This window comes from Thalia democratica, chromosome 2 (genome assembly GCF_965202585.1).
Source record: "Thalia democratica chromosome 2, ktThaDemo2.hap1.1, whole genome shotgun sequence".
Lineage (NCBI taxonomy): Eukaryota > Metazoa > Chordata > Thaliacea > Salpida > Salpidae > Thalia > Thalia democratica.
In genome coordinates, this window is record NC_139166.1 from 29,027,841 (window position 1) to 29,047,255 (window position 19,415).

A 19,415-nucleotide genomic window follows, 5' to 3' on the forward strand; every position below is an offset into this window, starting at 1 on the left:
AGATTAATTTTAGATATGAGCTTCCGTTCTTAGTTGTTAAACAAAATATTTAGTTTTATTTTTCTTAATTGAAGTAAATTGATCAAATAGCTAATTAGTACATTACTAAATGTTCAAATCGTAGATTAGGGTCGGGAAACGTACGGTCCGCGGGCCGGATCCGACCCCCTGATCGTTTTTAAAATTCAATGAAATCCGGTCCACCAATATCAGTCTTACAAAATTTGTTCTAGCAAGCTTAGTATTATTAAATAAAACTAAAGCCAAGGGTTGACAAAAATAAATGATTCCAAATACTTATTAAAAAATATGCATATATAGCTTAAATTGTTGCGCTCGAGTAATTTTTAGTCAAAAAATTGTTGTATTTATAAACTTAGTATTAGTTTGGCACAAGGATATAATAGATATAGAATTCTGAATACTTAATAAACAATTAACATGCCATACTTGAGAAACTCTTGTGAATTAAATGAGTTCAAAATAGTGACTAGTCGGATTCATAGAATTAGTATCAGGCCAGATCCAAGTCTTTTTTTAATTAATCCTGACATAATTTTAAAATTAGTATCCAGCTAGATACGAATAATATTTCAAATTAGGATCCGGCTGGATCCGGATCTAAAAAGGCATTATCTGGTCATATTCTGATACTAGATCCGGTAGATCACAAGTTCGAAATGCTCCGCCCCGGCAAGAACTAAATTTTTTCGAATCCGGCTCGCCGATTAAAATGTTGCCCGCCTTTAATTTATACACTGTTATTTATAATGTGCATTTTTGTGTGTAATATTTTAGTTTTTAATCGTTTTTGGTAAAACTTAAAAATATGACTACTGATTACTATCCAAAAAAAAAATTAAGTTAAGTCATATTTACATATTAGTTTGAGCTTCCATTTTTATGTTATAAGTAGTTCTCGATCTGAATTATATATTAAGTCTTTGATTGTTACTTATTTTGAACAAAAAATTTTATTGAACGATAAAAAAGCGCTTAAAAAGTTTAGTGTAAGGACCTTGTGTACAAAGGAACCTTTCGGTTATCGAGTCGTACACCACATGTGTATAAAGTTTCTTACGAGCTACTACACATAGTTTTTTATCATTTAAATATTCAAATCTTAAGTAATAAACAATCTATTATATTTATTCTTTCAAAAATTTATTTTACAAACTAAGTTTCGGTCAAAGACCTCTTCAGTGCTTAAATAAATCTAAAAAAAAAGATATGTGACAGTCATGGAAAATAGCAATTGAACAATTAAATTAAGATAAAAACAAAATATTACTGAAAATTTTTACTTAAGAAACTAAACAGATCAAATTTTAATATTAAGACTGAGTTTTAGTAGAAGTTTGGATTTTTAGCTAAGTTTCAAAATCAATATAACAACAATACTAACAATAAACAAAGCTGTATGTAGCTTTCTTTTTTCTTCTAAATAATTTACAGACTAAACATTGCTTAAGTAAAAGTGTAGTTAATGAAATGAGCTTAAAATTTAATTGAAATTGATGTAGCTTATTTTAATTGTGACGTAATTATTGAAAATTTGAACAATTTTGTGCTTTTAATCGTTATCAAAATTTAAAATTCCGCTCAAATGCTTTATATGAAAGCTTACAGTTAAAACAAATTTTTACCTTAAAACAAAACAAGTTAAATTATGGTACTAAGTTTGAATTTTTGGCAAAGTTTAAATTCTAGTTAAATTTAAAAATCAAAGAACAACACAAATAAATAAGAATAAGGTTAATAATAATAAGTAGGCTTAAGTTAAGATGCATTTTAATCAAGCTGAATTTTATTGTGACTTGAATATTGTAAATTTAAGTAGTTTTGTGCTTATAATAGTTACCAAAATTTTAAAATTTTGCTTGAATAATTTAGAAAAAAAAAAAAAAAAAAAAAAAGGAAAATTAACTTTAAGAAAATTATAGTTACAAAAATTAAAAAGCATGCATAAAACCTGTATTACGATTAATTTAAGTTTTGAAGTGGAGTTTTCGGAAGTGCGGGCAGGAATAAAAGAGTTCGTACCGTTTGTTTAGATTATCCCTTCTGTCTGCTTTAGCGATCGCGACCTTTTCTAATATGCAAGTACTGCAAATGCTTTGTGGGTTTTTTGCTTTGCCAATGTGGTGGATAATTTCCCAATCTATTTTGTATTCGATGTTCTTATTTTTAAGCTTCCATATATACTTCGATAATTCTGTTCCGTTCTCTTTATAGTTTTTAAAGTCATTAATATGGTTGTACCATCTTTTTTTAAAAGTTCCACCCGTTGAGCCTAAATAGTTTTTTGTTTCGTTTTCCGATTTGATTGTTGCTTTATATATCACATTTTCAACTAAGCATTTATTCTTAAGGGGACATTTGTTTTTTGTTCGGCAGTTGCAAAGTGTTTCGTTTGGATCATCGTTTCTTGTTTTTAAGTATTTTCGATTGTGTTTTTGGATTAGTTTCTTAATATTGCTCATGCAGCTATATGAAATTTTACAATTATTTCTGTTTATTATTTTGTTTAACTTGTGGTCTTCTTTGAAATGTTTATCTATTAGTTGCAGGAAAGCTTTACCTAAATTGGTTCTTACTGATTGACAGTAGGGTGGGTTGAAGTAGATTGTTTTTCTTGTTCGTGCTGGCTTCTTTTTGCTTTGGTTGTTTTGGTGGTTGGAGTATGTGAGTTTGTCTTTGAAATTTGAGTTGGTTAAAGCATTCTGGTATCCAGTTATTGATTCATTGAAAATTTCTTTGGTTTTTGAGAGTCTATTGAGTCTTTTTTCGATCATTTTTGGTAGGTTCTTTTTGATAATGGACGGGTGGTTCGAATACTTGTTAATATATTTGGTGCTTGAGTTTTCTTTTTGGTATGGTTTGAATGTGCTATTAGCAGTGTCTAGAGATATATCTAGGAAATTGCATTTAGTCGCGCCTATGTTTAACTGTAATAAACAATCAGTTAAACGAAAAGAAAAATGAAAAAAAAAACAAAACTAAACGAAAATTAAATGAATTTTGTGTTTAATAATGTATTATGAATCTTTTTTAGTAACATATGAACTGAAAAAAAAGTATATTACTTTAAATTAACTTTAAAAGTAGATAGAAATAATACTTTTCTCTAAGTAGTTTTCTAAGGTTTTATAAAAATGTTGATAAATAAATTAGTTAAGTGCTGAAAACAAGGTTTTTACAATAAAATTTGTAGTGTTTTTTGTATCTAAAAATTCATTTCTTTTGTTTAAATGAAAAAAAAACAACAATTTTAAACACCGTCTACTTTTACATCATTTGGATACTCAGCTAGCAAAGCTTAATTTGTAAAATATAGTTTATAAATAGATATATCATATTAGTGGTCTATATATCTCAAATTTTAAGCTTTTAAAGAGTATAAATCTATGCTTTTAAAAGTGTGAAAGACACTTTTAAAATATTATAATTTAGCTTGAATATACTAAATTACTAAACTTTTGATAGTACAAAGAAAAACTTAATATGTTTGAAGTTAATTCTAAAACAATATCATTAAATACGAATACATTAGAAAAGAATAACATAAAGGTTTGATCATACCACTTTTGCATATCATTAAGCTTTTATATTATTTTCAGCATATCCCACGGCACACGAAAGTCCAGGCTTCGGCCTGTTAGGTATTTACCGATAACTTTTAAAAATAAAAACGAGGCAAAATAGTCAAAAAAAAACCAAAGAGACATGTTGAGTTTTTATAATCTTGAAAAGTTCAACTCTATCTTTTTATTCACTAAACAAAAAACTATAATGTAAGACAAACCAGTCACCAACCCAAATTTAGGTTTAAATTTAAACATGAGGTACTGTGGAACAATCAAAAAAAACCAGATTGTTTTCACTATAATATTCTTCTTCCGACCACCGACTTCCGTTCATGCCGTAAAAAGCATTTTTGAATTTTTCTAGAAACAACAACCATACCGACCATCTTTACCGACTCCGATGGCGTTCGATAAGTTAAAATTGAAAAAGGGCGACTTTAATTAGAATTCTTACCGTGATGAAATTCGCAGCTCTTGCTACCCCTCAAACAAACATCTTGTCCTTCACCGTGACCCTCCAGTGCCCGTTCCTCTGCTCGACCAATCCAGACATCGGCGACCATTTTATCCCGTCGAAGCACTCAAGCACGGTCACGTGCTGCCCCATCGCGTCCCTTTCTATAAAATTTTGTATCTTCGTGCTTATTGTAAGTTCAGATGACTTGCTTAAATAAAATTTTTTTAATTTCTAACTAAAAAACTAAGAGAAAAAGGCTTCAAGACATACATTAAAAAACATAGAAAAAAATATTCCTTGTTACCTGTTTTCTGTAAGTTTGTTTGTAGCCTCACTAATATGTTTGCTTTAGTCTTAAAAATTATTAGGTGAGGCTTCCAAAGACTTTTTGTGTTATAAAACCCTCAATATATCCTTAAATTAACCCAAAATGGGTGCATGACGATTCAAAAGCATACAGTTAAAGTTCTATTGTTATTCACTAATTGTGAACTATCTTATTTTATAAATACTTTTTTTTACAATTATATTCTAGCTAATTGAACCTTTACGATTTTTTCTTGTACTAAACTGTGATTTATATTTGATATATAGATTTAAAAAAAGTTTTAAACATTGCTGAAGTATAGATGTTTTCAAAAATGACCGTTTCTTTCTTATAATAAACAAAAAAATGTTTGAAATTTATCTTTACTACCATAGTTTTATGAACTTAATATTAAGGAACTTTTTTAATAAATTTTGAGTTTCAGTGTTTTTATAAGATGTCGCCCCTAAAACTTATTCAGTGATTTTAAAATGTCATAATTTGAATTGTCATAAGACAGGGTTCGGCAGCCTTTTACAAACAAAAAGAATTAAACAGTGTTTTTAGCTACAAGTACCTTGCTGGTAGCATATTTGAGGACCGCGTTTGGACTATGGAATGCAGTTTGCTGACCCTTGCCTTGAAAACACCGTTAAGTTTTCTTGATAAACATCAACAAAAGTAAAATATCAAAAATTTCATTTTGAAATAGCTTTTCTTTTTTTTTCACGAAACATAGTCCACATCCAAGAACAATTGAAAGAATGTAACCATATATGTATATTAAATACTGTTGTGTCTTAAATTTTAGGGTAAAAAAAGCAAATTTTTTGGGTATTTGTAACTTGAAAACTTAAACCTATTTTTATAAAATTTGGAGCTAAAAATAAAAAACTAATTTTTAAACAAGAAATCCAGCTATTTTTGATAATTTTAACACTTGGTTAAGTTTTGTAGCGACTAAAATGTCGATTTCCGCTTGCCAGCCCTTAGTGGACTATTAGTACTAACATACAGATTATTTGTTATAAGTAGTAAACTTTTAATGTTTACCCTAAACGAAATTCTTATCATCATTATTGCACATCAAAAAACATTATCTACTTGCATATTTTTCATGTTTAGTATATCTTCACTAATCGCCTATCGAAACACTTCTAAGTATGAAGAAGTAGTAAAAAGAAAAAATTTACAATATTAGCAGAAAGTGCAATAGAAAAATAATGACTGGGGTAAAATATTGGCCAGTTTACTGTACTTTCACTATGTTAATCAATTTCACTTTTGTTTTAATTTTATTCTATAAAATTTTTTTGATGTATTTAAATAGAATGTTTATAGATAAATGTTTAGTAGGAAAAAATCATTAGTTGTATATATTTTCTACATTCCGGTTGCTATTGTGATGTTTTAAAGTTTTGGTGCTTAATAGTAAATAAAGTTGTCTCTAATTTTCTTTTTGAAAAAAGCTAAACTTTTTATAGCTAAAGTAAAATTACTACCTCAAACTAAATACAGTAGACTACCGCTTAAGTACGCAAATTGAACCCGACCAAAAAGTGCGTACTTAGCACAGGTAGTGCGTACTTTTTGGCGACATAGTATAATATGAAATTTAGCTCACACTTTTTGACATGATTAAATAGAGCCAAGATTTATTTTTTTATTCTGAATAGATTGCTAGTCAAGCTAAGTTTAGTTTTATTTATTACTTAAAACCATTTTTCTGTTATTGTTAAATAGTTTCGGTTTAGAATAAACCTAGTTTAGTTTTTTATAGCTGAGATTTTTATAAAACATTTAATTTAGAAAGTGTAATACATTTATTATAATTTTCCATTAGCTAAAAAGTGTTTGATTTTTTTTTTTTTGAAAGAAAAACGTTTTAGGACTGTTTTTGTAAGAAAGTTTATATCAGTAGAAACATTTATAGTATAAGTGCAAAATGATAAGATGGTCATTAATTTTTTTTAATTTTAGTTTTTTGTTGTTGTTGTTTCTTTTTATATGTTTATTTTGACTTTATAAAATTTGTAACTAGTTTTTGTGGTTAACTAGTTTTTTACCATGTCACATTAAAATTAGCCTTTCTTTTGCAGATATTCTGAAAGTTTTTGAATAAAAATAAAATTAGAATTTTTTGACTTTCAGGATAAGTGCGTACTTAAGGCGGGGTGCGTACCAAAAAAAGTGCGTACTTAAGCGGTAGTCTACTGTATATTGCTAAAGATCTAAAGATTATAAGCAAGTCACTGAAATATTTTTACACAAAAATAAGTCAAATAAATAATTTCTCTGTGCTACGAAATTAAAACGAACTTTAACTAAACAAAAAGTCTTTGAAGTATTGATCACATTACAAAAAGACACTTCTGCTGACTAACAACACTAATAAGTTTAGAACAATGTTTAATATAATTGTTCTGATAACTTTCATAAATAACAAGTTTGAGTTTTTTTTAAACAAAAACTTTAGATGAAGCAAAATTAAATAACAACTTGCTAAAGTTGATTTAAAAAAATTGATTGTTTAAACTATCTAAGATTGGAAAGCTTTACAATTACAAGTTCAATGATTTTCAACTTCGTAATCTACATTGCAATTTAGTATATTAGGACTGAAGCAACTCTAAAATAATTCATTAGCTCTTTATATTTTAATGAACTATAAACAAAATCTTCAATAAAATTTTTAATTAAATATTGTAAAATAACATATTAACGTTAACACACATAAAATATATATTTTAAAATTGAAAAAAAAAGTTATTCAACATTTATCGTAATTTTTTTATCTTTAGGTGTTTCGTAGCATTTAATAAAAGTCTATAAAGACATTGGTAGTATTTATAAAAGTTCAACAAAAAGTTAATTTAATTTGTAACAATTCTAACTAATGTTGTAAAAAATTAAAACTTTGAACATTACAACTATTTAACAAAGATAAAAAAAAGTTTCCACTTTATGAAATATGTATACTAAGTAGCAAGTTTTATATAAACCTAATATTACTATTTTTTAAGTTAGTTGAGTTTCAGAACACATGAGCACAAAAAAGAAAAAAACTTAATACACTAAACGGTAAACATTTATTTGAACGCAAAATTTACTGAGATAAATAACGAAAAAAACACACATCAGGTCATAATTGGTTCGGCACCGGCCACCATGACCTTTTCCATGTGAGTGACGTCATTACGCCACATTTCCACCCTCTTCATCATATTTTCAACCTTGAAAAAAACAATTAAAATTTTAAACCTGTTAGTTTATTACTTTGCTTACTTTTTTGTATTTTGTATTAGTGCTACTTATATTAGATAGTAACTTGTACTGTTTAGTTAACTTACTGTTAATAATTAAAAAAATATAAGTAAAATTAAAAGCCATACCAGTTTTACACACACATGAGTTACTACTTGAAATTGATTAAAATATTATTTAATACTTTACTAAGGTAGAATAAGATCTAACTTTTCTGTTGATCACTAGCTGTGTTAAAAGTCAATTTAGTAAAATAAAAATAAGTTCACCCATTGTGTTGCAAACATAACAAGCAAAATTTCACGTTTAACTTAAAATGTATTCAAATGCATAAAACTATTTTCTAAAATAGATATATTCTATAATAATACATATCTTTTATCTTATAAGTTAGAATTTTTTTAATCTTTGTCAAAATTATACTTTTGACAACCAAATACCAATTTAAAACCTGTGTAGGATCAAGTACTCTTGGCTGCACCCAACTCATTATCACTTTCCTTTCCATCTAAAAAAAAAGCGCATTAAAATTTTGTATATGAAATTTTAAAAAATAAATTAGCACTGTTTTCTAAGTTGGTTGTAGTATATCTAATAAAAATTCAATTATCTAAAAAAACAACTTAAGTTCAAAGTATTTAAAAACTCCTTAGTTTTATTTGTAGTTACATACAAGCACTTGTAAGCTAAATTAAAATATCTTAAATTTTCTTGAATACTTTTTAGATTGCTAAAATAGTATAAAAACATTTGAGCTAATACTTTGAACAAACAAAATGTGTAGTTTACTAAACTACACATTTTGTTTGTTTAATTTAAACCTTTTTTGAGTTGGCTTATTACATTTTGTAATAATAAATATATGAACATTATAATCTGTTCAACATGTTATATCACAAGACAATTTAAAGATTCAGTAGAAATTTTTCTTCACTAAACAAACGCGTATCAAAAATACTTGTATAATTTTTTTATTCAATAATTGTCGCTTAGTAAGAATGAAACTTTATAAAGAAATGAACGAATAATACTTTTCAAATAACATATAACAATTTTATCGACAGAAGAACAAATTTGAGTCAATTCTTAAAACAGAATTAAGCTTCTTTAAAAATTCGGATGAATTTCTTAAACTAGTACAAATACAATTTCAAGCAATAATAGTTAAGTGAAAGAATATAAAATAACTAACGTGTTAACAAAGAATATGAGTTTTATTTCTTGTAAAGAAGTAGTTTTTAGTATATTTAATATTATTGTCTGATAGAATTAATAAATTCAAATAACGAATTGTTGGTAACGAAAAAACTATATATATTAGTCTTAATATTTAGATATTATTAGTAACTTCTTTTAGTAAATTATGAAATTTTCAATTAAAAGCAAATTTTTATAATAAAGCTATTCCTTTTCAAATAACTAAATAATTCAGCGTTTGTAAAACGTTTGACCTTGTGCTTCAGAAAACTTAGATTGAGTGATTTGATAGTTTTTATATTTGATTTTAAATAAACTCAGTTAGTATTGTGTGTCCTGTTTAGGTGGCTCAGTTTTTGATGCCTGAGTTCAACATTGCACAATAAACAATAATAATAAATTCATCAGGTACAGATACTACTTACAATGGCTAATAAAAAAGTCAACAAACCTGATCAATCCTGCCCCTGACAAGCCCGAGAGACATGGCCTTCATGGCCAGTATTTCTACTTCCTGCACTGCAACCGTCGTTTCCTTGCTAATTTCCTCGAAGGTCAGTTGGCGCTTGTTTGATGGCCGTTTGAACGTCATCTGTTTAAAGTTATTGTGAAAAAATTAGGTGATAAATTTGGAAAGAAACTATATAAAACATGGACTAGTTTAGTATATCTGGTTTAGTAAGTATTAAATCAAGTATACTAATTCAAAAACTTTAATAAAACCGAACTTTTCTGGAAATCTTATTAACAAGTAAAAGCTTGTATGTTTTAATAGAATAAAAACATACGTTTAATAAAACAGTTTTTCTTTTAGATAATCTGGTTTGAATTTTAACAGTAAATTAGTCAACTCAAAAATTTAGAAAAATAAAAAAAATTCAAAATATTTATTTTCCTACCTCCATCAAACTGAGCAACATGCACTTTTGTCTCAACTTCAACTCACTAGTATTCAAATCCGGCTGTTTAAATGTGAAAAATTTAATTAGTATTTAATTAAAAGAAAAGGCGTGGTAATAAATCAATTTAATTAAAAATACAATGTTAACAAATTTATTTCTGGTAAATTTATTTCATCAACCTGTTTGCCCCAGTATTTTTTCAACTCGTTCAGTTTATTGATATTGCCGCTGTTGAAAGCATACAAAAGATCAACAAGCCACTGCCTTGTAGAATTTCTTAGGGAATTCAGTACTTTGTGTTGCAACTGTGGTTATTTTTTAATAACTCAATTTTTATGTGATGTAAACTTCAATATTTTACTTCTTGAAATAGTAGTCTTTTTATAAATTTTTATACAACAAAGTTAACGGCATAAAACTATTTTTTGTATAAACTAAAACTAGTATTATGCGAGAACAAATTAAGTATAAATATTTTCGTAACTATAGCTAATAAATTTTTTTAATAAATTTTTTTTACAAAAAACAGAATTTTAATGAAAAAGAACCTGTCAACATTTTAATTCATCTCAATTTGAAATATTTTTAGACTAAAAAAAAATGATCACATAAAGTTAACAAATCAAGTTTGTTAAAGAAAAAACTTAGAAAAAGTTTAAAAACCTATTACCAAGAACTTTACTTCAAATACTCGCATTTGATCATGACTTAAAGTAAACTTTGTAAAGATATTTTCGAAGTTGCTATGTACCACTAAAACTATGTGCTCAATTATCAATTTATAAAACTAAGAAACACTTAGTATTAACATACAACCTTATCTAATAAAAACAATCAGTTTGTTAGTTTTATTCGATACATTACAAGTATAAATAATTTGTAAATATTCTAGTTTAAGTTTTATGATTTAACCTCTTTTTATAAAACACTATATACAATCATATGAAAACTTACGAGTTCACCGAAGTTGTAAACTTTATCTCCAAGCAATCCAGCCAGTCCCAAATTGAAAGCACGTTCCATTTGCTCTTTGTCTGTTTTGAAATGTTTGATAAAAAAAAACTAAAATCGTTGTACTTAGTTATTAACAAAACTTGTGTTTCCTAAACTGTGCAGAAAAATTTTGGTATGTAATCAAATTATTTCAGAACATATTCAGGTTTTCAATCAACAATGCCTTATAATCAAAAATTTACTTTAGTACTTTTAAAAGACTTTTAATATATTATAAACTTGAGAGTATTCAACCCTTGTAGTTGTATTTTTTTATGAAAAAAATTTAACTGCATAACTTGATGTGGAGAGAAAAAATTTCTTAAATTATTTATTGTCCATAGAAAATTTGAGCTGCTGATTTAAAATCGTAAAATTATTTTATATGTTTAGATAAATAAAGTTTTATAATTAAATTTATCGTTATTACTAAGCTCAAATATTTTGTAAAATAGTAAATAAATATATTAATAATTGCTTAATAAAATAATTATACTAGGTTAGCTTTTAAGAAAATAAATTCATAAACGACACAAAACTTCTGTTGGTAATTTCAATATTTTATTTACTTCTACAGAAGTACCTCAAATAAACTTTCAATACACCAGTTTTTAAAGTTCATAGCTTGGAATATATAATAAACAGATAAATAATAAATTTTTAGGAATGTTATACCTATCCAATCTACTTGCTAATTACATGAGTATACTGAATTGTTTTATTACGAGGAATATGTAATAAATAGATAAATAATAAATTTTTAGGAAATTTATACCCATCAAATCCACTTGCTAATTACATGAGTATACTGAATTGTTTTATTACGAGGAATATGTAATAAACAGATAAATAATAAATAAATTTTTAGGAATGTTGTACCCATCATACCCACTTGCTAATTACATGAGTATACTGAATTGTTTTATTACGAGGAATATGTAATAAACAGATAAATAATATTTTTTTAGGAATTTTATACCCATCAAATCCACTTGCTAATTACATGAGTATACTGAATTGTTTTATTACGAGGAATATGTAATAAACAGATAAATAATAAATAAATTTTTAGGAATGTTGTACCCATCATACCCACTTGCTAATTACATGAGTATACTGAATTGTTTTATTACGAGGAATATGTAATAAACAGATAAATAATAATTTTTTAGGAATTTTATACCCATCAAATCCACTTGCTAATTACATGAGTATACTAAATTGTTTTATTACGAGGAATATGTAATAAACAGATAAATAATAAATTTTTAGGAAATTTATACCCATCAAATCCACTTGCTAATTACATGAGTATACTGAATTGTTTTATTACGAGGAATATGTAATAAACAGATAAATAGTAATTTTTTAGGAATGTTATACCCATCAAATCCACTTGCTAATTACATGAGTATACTGAATTGTTTTATTACGAGGAATATGTAATAAACAGATAAATAATAAATTTTTAGGAATTTTATAGATTCATAAAAAATGTGAATACAAGGTGCGTATACAACAGAATACTTCACTTAAACAAATTTTCTCTAAAATTAACAGAATCATTCAAACTTTAAGATGATGTTACTTTAAAAAATTAAAAAGTTTTTGGCTATGAAATAACTTACTATGTCTTTAAAAAAAATTGACCAACACAAAACTAAAGTATACTATTATAGATATAATTACAATTCGCAAAAATGTAGAAGGCATATTTTTAGATAAACTGTTTCGTTTATAAAGATTCTTAACTTTGCAACTATAAAAATCTAAATTAATTTTATACTATAAGTTTTAATACTTTTCATTCAAGATAGTAAATTAATTTCAAGTAATTTTTTTTATACCAAAATTAAAAAATATTCATTATAAATGAATAATTCATCTAAGATTTACTAATACAAGTATCTAAATTAGGCTAAGTCTATTGTAAATTATCAAGGAGTAAAACTAAATTGTAATTTAACATAATTCAAACTTATGGATCAACAACGCAATTTATACTACCAACAGTGATTGGACAATAAAAAATTAGGTATCATTACTGCCTGATTCTTAGTGAATAAAAGTTAAACGTTATAAATTATTTATGATAGAGGAGCTAGTGAATGAAAACAACAAACAGACTCGGAGTGAACAATTCAACTAACTCGACATTTCATCGATGTCAACACAGCCGAGGTACCTCAGCGCGTCCCTGTAGTACTTGTTGTGATCGGACATGACCTGGTGGTAGTTGGAGCACATCTCGTAGTACTTGCCGTGAACCGGCGTCATTCCCGGCATCTCCAGCAGCAACTCCTCGCACTTCTCAACTATTTCCTGTTCAACGTGGCGAAAGTTTTCAGGTTTATATTCATATTTATTCTTATATGGAATTTTAGGAACACATAATCAATATTTTTAAAATATTTGAATTTTGAGTTATTTAAAATTTGAATAAAATGATTTTTAATTTTATTTTATATAAACTTTCATATTTTTCAATTTATCAATACAAAAACTTGAGCCTGTATAAAAACTGTTTCAATTTCTAATTTATTAAAAATTTAGTTAAATTTTTGTTACTTTTCTGTTTGCTTTAATAATAAGTAAAATATTAAAATATTTCTCTTTTAATTAATATACCTAAAAAATAGTATTCAACCTATTTCATCGGGGTTATAATCTTTTTTATTACAAACTGTTCTGTTTTGAACATTTTAAACCAAGCAACAATTAATTTTTTGGCTTTTTTAAAAGCTCAATGGAGCTTAAGATGTAATAGATCAAAGTTTAAGAGTTCATTAGGTACATTCATGAATGGAACAAACTATAACAACTAAAAATATTATATTATGAAAAATATATCTTCTAGTTTTCCAATAATAGTACTGAAACAAAGTTTATAAATGTATTTTTAGTATTAGGTTGATTTTTTTTTAATGGGGCATTATGTTTTAATTATAAATATGCAAGGAATTTCACTTCAAAAACTAGAAGTCTTTAGATTTAAAAACCTAAAACAATGTAATTTAAGTTATTTTTCAATTTCCAATAAAATTAACATACAAAAACTTTTTACACTTATTTGTATCAGACACATTTACAAATGTGACTATATATCCTAAAAGATATGGAGTTTTTTTAATTTTATAAAAAGTAATAATAGCTCATACTTTAACTTTTTTTAAAGATCCTTTTGTTATTTAGATTTTTTATACTTAAAAACTTGAACTACTATGACCATAACTAAGCTTCTGGTTAGCTAAGGCAAGAATGCATAAGTTTTAATTTGCTGAAAAACGCTGACTCATAAACCCTTCGCCACTACAATTATATTTTTCAACACAACCACACAAAAGCTAGTAGTGGCCTTAACTTTTGTCAAGATCAGGGCGATATCGCCCTCTTTTAAATAATTTTAGTAGGTCAACTAATAGTGAATGGTTAGAGAAATAAAAAACTTTTTAGCATCTTTGTTATTAAAATTCTTAGTTTATTATAGAACTTTTATTTTTGGGGTAAGTTTTATATAAGAACAAAGAACAATTTGCTGAGATAAAAAATGCTAAAACATTATAAAATTTCAATGGATAATTTTAACTTTTTAAATAACATTTCTGAAAACAATTTACACTTCATATATTTAGATACTTAAAAGATAGGTTTTCTAATTTAAAAAATATACATCAACACACTGAAAATGGTATTTACTGTACAAGTTTCTTGTTATCATAATATCCTCAGTATAAAAATAATTCAAAGCTGTGTTTATTTTTTTTTGTTTTTTTATTGGTGTTTTTAGTGATTACAGTTTATACAAATCAAACCCTAAAATTATAATATTTTATTATCAATATTACATATATTATTGCTGTTAATTATGTTTAAAATATTTATTATGCTTACTATTTAGAATTAAAACAAGTAAGCATAATCAATATTTTTTTCTGTCACAAAAATAACTGTATAATAGTTTTTTTTTCAGAACTTTCTTTACTTTTTTTTGGTTCTTCTTCATATTTTTATTTACTATCTTTAGATAAAAGTTGTTTATTTGCCTTATATATAAAAAGTTTCTGTTTTAATGTAAAATTAATACTAAAGTTTTTTTTATTAATTGTGTAAGATGCAGCTTCATTTTAAAAATTTAGTTAAAATTACATTCATTGAAGGAAAATTTTAAATTTAAAGAAAAAATGGGCAATTTGGTTGATGAGTATGGGAAACCATAATTTAAATCAAAAACTATAAACTTTAAACAATTAGTTAAATTAAACTTTTCAAATTATTGGTATATATAAGGTAAAATATGAATATTTTCAAGGCAACATTAATATTATTGAAAAGAAAAGACATAAATAAAATTAACCAACAATCAAAAAAAAGTAAAAAGAATAAAAAACTACTAAGCTTACTTAAATAAGTAATATACGTTTAGCTATTAACTAATTTAAAAAACTTATGAAAAACACACATACCTTAGTATCTACATGTGCATGTTGCATCAACTTGATATTTCCCATGGCACTCAAGCACAACACTTGAGCTTCATTTGACTCCTTCACTTTTTCCTTCAAAGCCTCTAAAAACTCCAATGCTTTGTTTGCATCTGTAAAGAAAAAAATTAATACACTATAGATATTATATTTATGGAACGAATTACTTTTTTACAAAGCACCACTTTTTCATGAGCTTAAAATGTTCTAATCTGGGTAGCTCCTTATCTCAAAAACAAATGTATTAAAGTAGTTTACACTGATATAAAAAAATGCTTCGATTCAGTATCACACAAACGATTATTATAAATATTGAGTCAGTACGGACTACATGAATACTTAGTGAAGTTGTTCAATAATTTTTTAATTGGGAGATCACAAAGAGTGGTCATTAATGATACGCTGTCAGACCCTTTATCGATATACAGTGGAGTACCACAAGGTGGTGTAATTGGTCCACTTCTTTTTTAAATTTACATTAACGATACTAGTTCAAACATTGATATTAAAAGTGATATGAGTTTATTTTTAGACGATACAAAATAATTTAGTGAATCAAATATCTCTTTACAATCTACTCTAGACAATATCTACAAATGGCTAAAAATAAGAAAACTCGATTTAAATCCTAAAAAATATAAAATTCTGACAATAAAGAAAAACAAACCGTTTGACCTTATTGACCTATTAATCAATAACACTAAGATACCAACAGTTAAAGTTTTTAAGGATTTAGGAATATATATCTCTGAAAATTTAAAACAAAAAAATGGTTAGAAACCATTAAAAAACCACTGTCTCAGTCTTTTATAAAACACTAAAATTGAAAATATATTTCGTTTAATTAATAAACATTATCAATTCTTATTGAAATAGAAGCCGTTCTAAAACATTAACAAAATTGAGTCTGTGCACAGAAATTTTACCTGTTTGATATGTAGTCGTTGCAACATATCTAATACTTCATATAATGATATATTGCTTAAACTAGGATTGAAGTCTCTGGGATATAGAAGATGGGAACTCGATTTATTTATGCTTAATAAGATTATTTTTGGCAATTATAAGGTTTTTTTCAGTTAACTTTTTAGTTTTTTCCATAATAAATATCACTTAACAGGAAATAATAGAAAAATAAAATATAAACACAAATCTAACAACAGTCAGTGTCAAGGTTCATTTTTTCACAGAGCAAAATCTATGTGGAACAAGTTACCACAGGATGTAGTATAGTGTGAAAGGGTAGAACATTTTTGCTTAAAACTAAAAAGATTTAATTTAAATAGTATAAATATCAGTAAAATTCAGTAACTTTCCACAAAAACAATACAGAAAAAAAAAAACTTTATAGTGTTTATCCCATCTAAATTAACTCGTGACTTGTAATATCAATTAGTTTTATTTCCCTACGCCTTCCCACTAACAGACTATTAACTTACTTTTATTAATTTTGTACAAATGTATTTTAGTATGTACTTTAGTTATCGCCTTTTATAAGCAAACAAGTTTAAACTTATTAATGATTTTTTTATAACTTCTACTTTGTTTAACGTTTTGTTTATGTTCATTTTTTGTTGAATATAAATGTATTTTACTTTATTTTTATTTTTCTCATTCTGTGTCCTAATTAAGTGGCTCAGGTTTTTATGCCCGTGTCCAACATTGCACAATAAACAATGTAATAATTAAGAACTTTCAAAACTTATTTTTTTTTTTTAAACATCATTTTCAGACAAAGAAATAAAAAGTGTGCTCACTCATTAAAAAGTTTGATTTTTTTGGTTAAACTTAAGTCATTTCGTGCAAAAGTCACACTGCATGCATTTCTGACACCTACCCATCTTTATAAATAGGTTGTAAACAGATTTATAAAAAATTCAAAAAACTTCAATATATACACATATACATATGAAATATATTTTAGGTTTTACAATTAAATTAAATAATTATTTTAAGTTTTAAACTTCTTTTGTCATAAAGTTAACAATATTAACAGAGTTGCCACTAAAATTTCTAAAAGAAATTAATAGGGAAATCCATAAAATATAACAAATTTATAGAGAAATTGATAGATAGTGTTAGAGAACATTTATATTAAACTACTGTTCACAGTCTTCTTTAACTTAATTTTTATATCAATTTATATGTTAATATTACTATACTTTTATCATCAAAGTTATTAAGTTAAAACTTATTATAGAATAAAGTTTAATGTTTCACAACAGTCTTGATGTCAATTGCTGTAGCTTATAGCATAGAATAAAAACTTTATGCTATGGACTTTAAACTACGTGCAGGAGTAGTATTCTAGTAGATAAACATAATAGCTAAGATATAAGATGCATTTTGAATAGTTTTTAAAGGTCTAATTTATAACATATAGTAAATTAAAAAATTAAAAACACTTCAGTGTTTTATTTCTGAATAACAATGTAGTAGATAAGTACACTAAAGAATATTATTTTCCATAGGAGAAATAAGCATGTTACGTCACTAAACAATTTTAATGCAAAAATGTTGAAATATATTTATAAAATGGACTTTATGCACTTATTCTTATGCACTACTTTTTTTTTAAATGCACTTGATGTTTTGCAATGTGAAAAAAAGTACATATAACTTTTAAATATGAATAACATTTATAGAACAAATAAAATAATATTGGTTATTTTATCACAAAAATCTCAATCACCAAGCAAAAAAATAGTAATTTCTAGAGATCTCTAGCAATTTTCAAACCATTTTCAGTTTTTTTAGGGATTTTTCAGAATATTGCAAATTTCTAGGGATAGGCTTTTATAGGGAGGTGGGAACCCTGTATTAAGTACTTTTAAAAGTAGAACAACTTACCTCTAAATTGGCGAATAACATAAGGACAAATCATTTCAACTAATGATAGTGGATTTAACTTTTTTTCGAAATCACTTATAAAGTTGTTGTACAAATCAATGAGGTCTTTGGTGTTGTTCTGAAAATATATAACACTTTAAAATTGTTATTACAACATCAATAGCTTTTATTCTAAAAATTTCAACAGTTTAAGAAAATGTATAATTACTATTTTAAAATAGTATGAAACAATTATAAGTAACAAATAAACAGTAAGTATAAAAATAAACAGTAATTGTTTAATTCCTTTTGTTAGTATTTTTACTTAAAAAAATAGAATTTTAAAAATAGAATTTACTCTTATAATTTACTAAAAAAATATTTTATAGTAAGATACTAAGAGTAAAAATTTTATTAAAAAGTAAAACGTTTTATAAAAAAAACTCTTACAAAATGATCACTCTTGACAAATTGTAGCAAAGCTTGAGTCAACTGGTGCCATTTCCTGTTAAACAAAAAAAAATTATGAAAACTAAGAAAAAAAATCAAGTTTTAAAGCTTAAATCTTATATCAGTACAAACTAATACATAAATGCATAAATTATTTACATTTTATTTACTTAATGTAATCTATTTGATACCATTTTTATAGCTGAATAATAAAAACACTGATTGATTTTTTCATTAACTAACACTAGAACTTTTTATTCCATAGTTTACTAAATTTTGAAATTTTAATAAAAATTATACTTTATATATTTATACTACTGTAAAACTTGTAAAATTAACTGTTATAAAAATATAATAATGTAAAATAGCAAGTCAGTTTTAAATTGCAGTTGCACCATATAAAAAGAACATGACAATGATGCAGAGTTTAAAAACGTAAAGAATGTGAGAAGCTAACCTTAGTTGAAAATATTTAAATTAGTTATTATTTTGGTTTTTATTTGTTATAACTAACTTATCACTGTACAGTTGTTGTATATTAGTCAATGATTCACTCAGATCAGCTGAAATATTTTGTTGCAAAGATCTCAAATACTCCTCTGGTGTAGGTTTACTTTCCATTTTAACAAATATAATTTCTAGAGAGAATACTTGTTTAACTACTTGTATTCAAAACTAAAAACAAAGAACCTTTAAGGCATTACTTGATATAATCTATATTTTTAAGCATAATATTTAAGTAGTTCTAAAAAAAGTCTAATGTATAGAAAAAATAGAAGAAAAGAAAAATAATTGGTTAATAAGTACAAAATGCTGTAAAAACCAACTGCCTAAAACTAGTTTCAAAAGTAAGTTTTTATCTTTACAACATACTTGTATTAATATCAAATACAAATAAACTTAAAATTATCTAATGCAGTGGTTTTACCGTGTGAACCAAATTTATTC

At 25.6% G+C, this 19,415-nt stretch overlaps 1 protein-coding gene across 1 annotated transcript; it reads right to left on the reverse strand.

Annotated features, from left to right (window-relative positions):
- Nucleotides 1-7,426: 7,426 nt before the first annotated feature.
- Nucleotides 7,427-19,101, reverse strand: LOC145830258 (26S proteasome non-ATPase regulatory subunit 13-like). Its single transcript, XM_082938203.1, has 11 exons — nt 18,982-19,101; nt 18,468-18,522; nt 18,039-18,156; nt 15,171-15,301; nt 12,858-13,029; nt 10,669-10,748; nt 9,894-10,019; nt 9,712-9,774; nt 9,264-9,404; nt 8,067-8,123; nt 7,427-7,584 (listed from the first exon to the last, which is right to left on the reverse strand). The coding sequence occupies exons 1-11, from the start codon at nt 19,086-19,088 to the stop codon at nt 7,489-7,491; spliced, it is 1,146 nt and encodes a 381-aa protein (XP_082794329.1). The 5' UTR covers nt 19,089-19,101; the 3' UTR covers nt 7,427-7,488.
- Between the last annotated feature and the right edge of the window lie 314 nt (nt 19,102-19,415).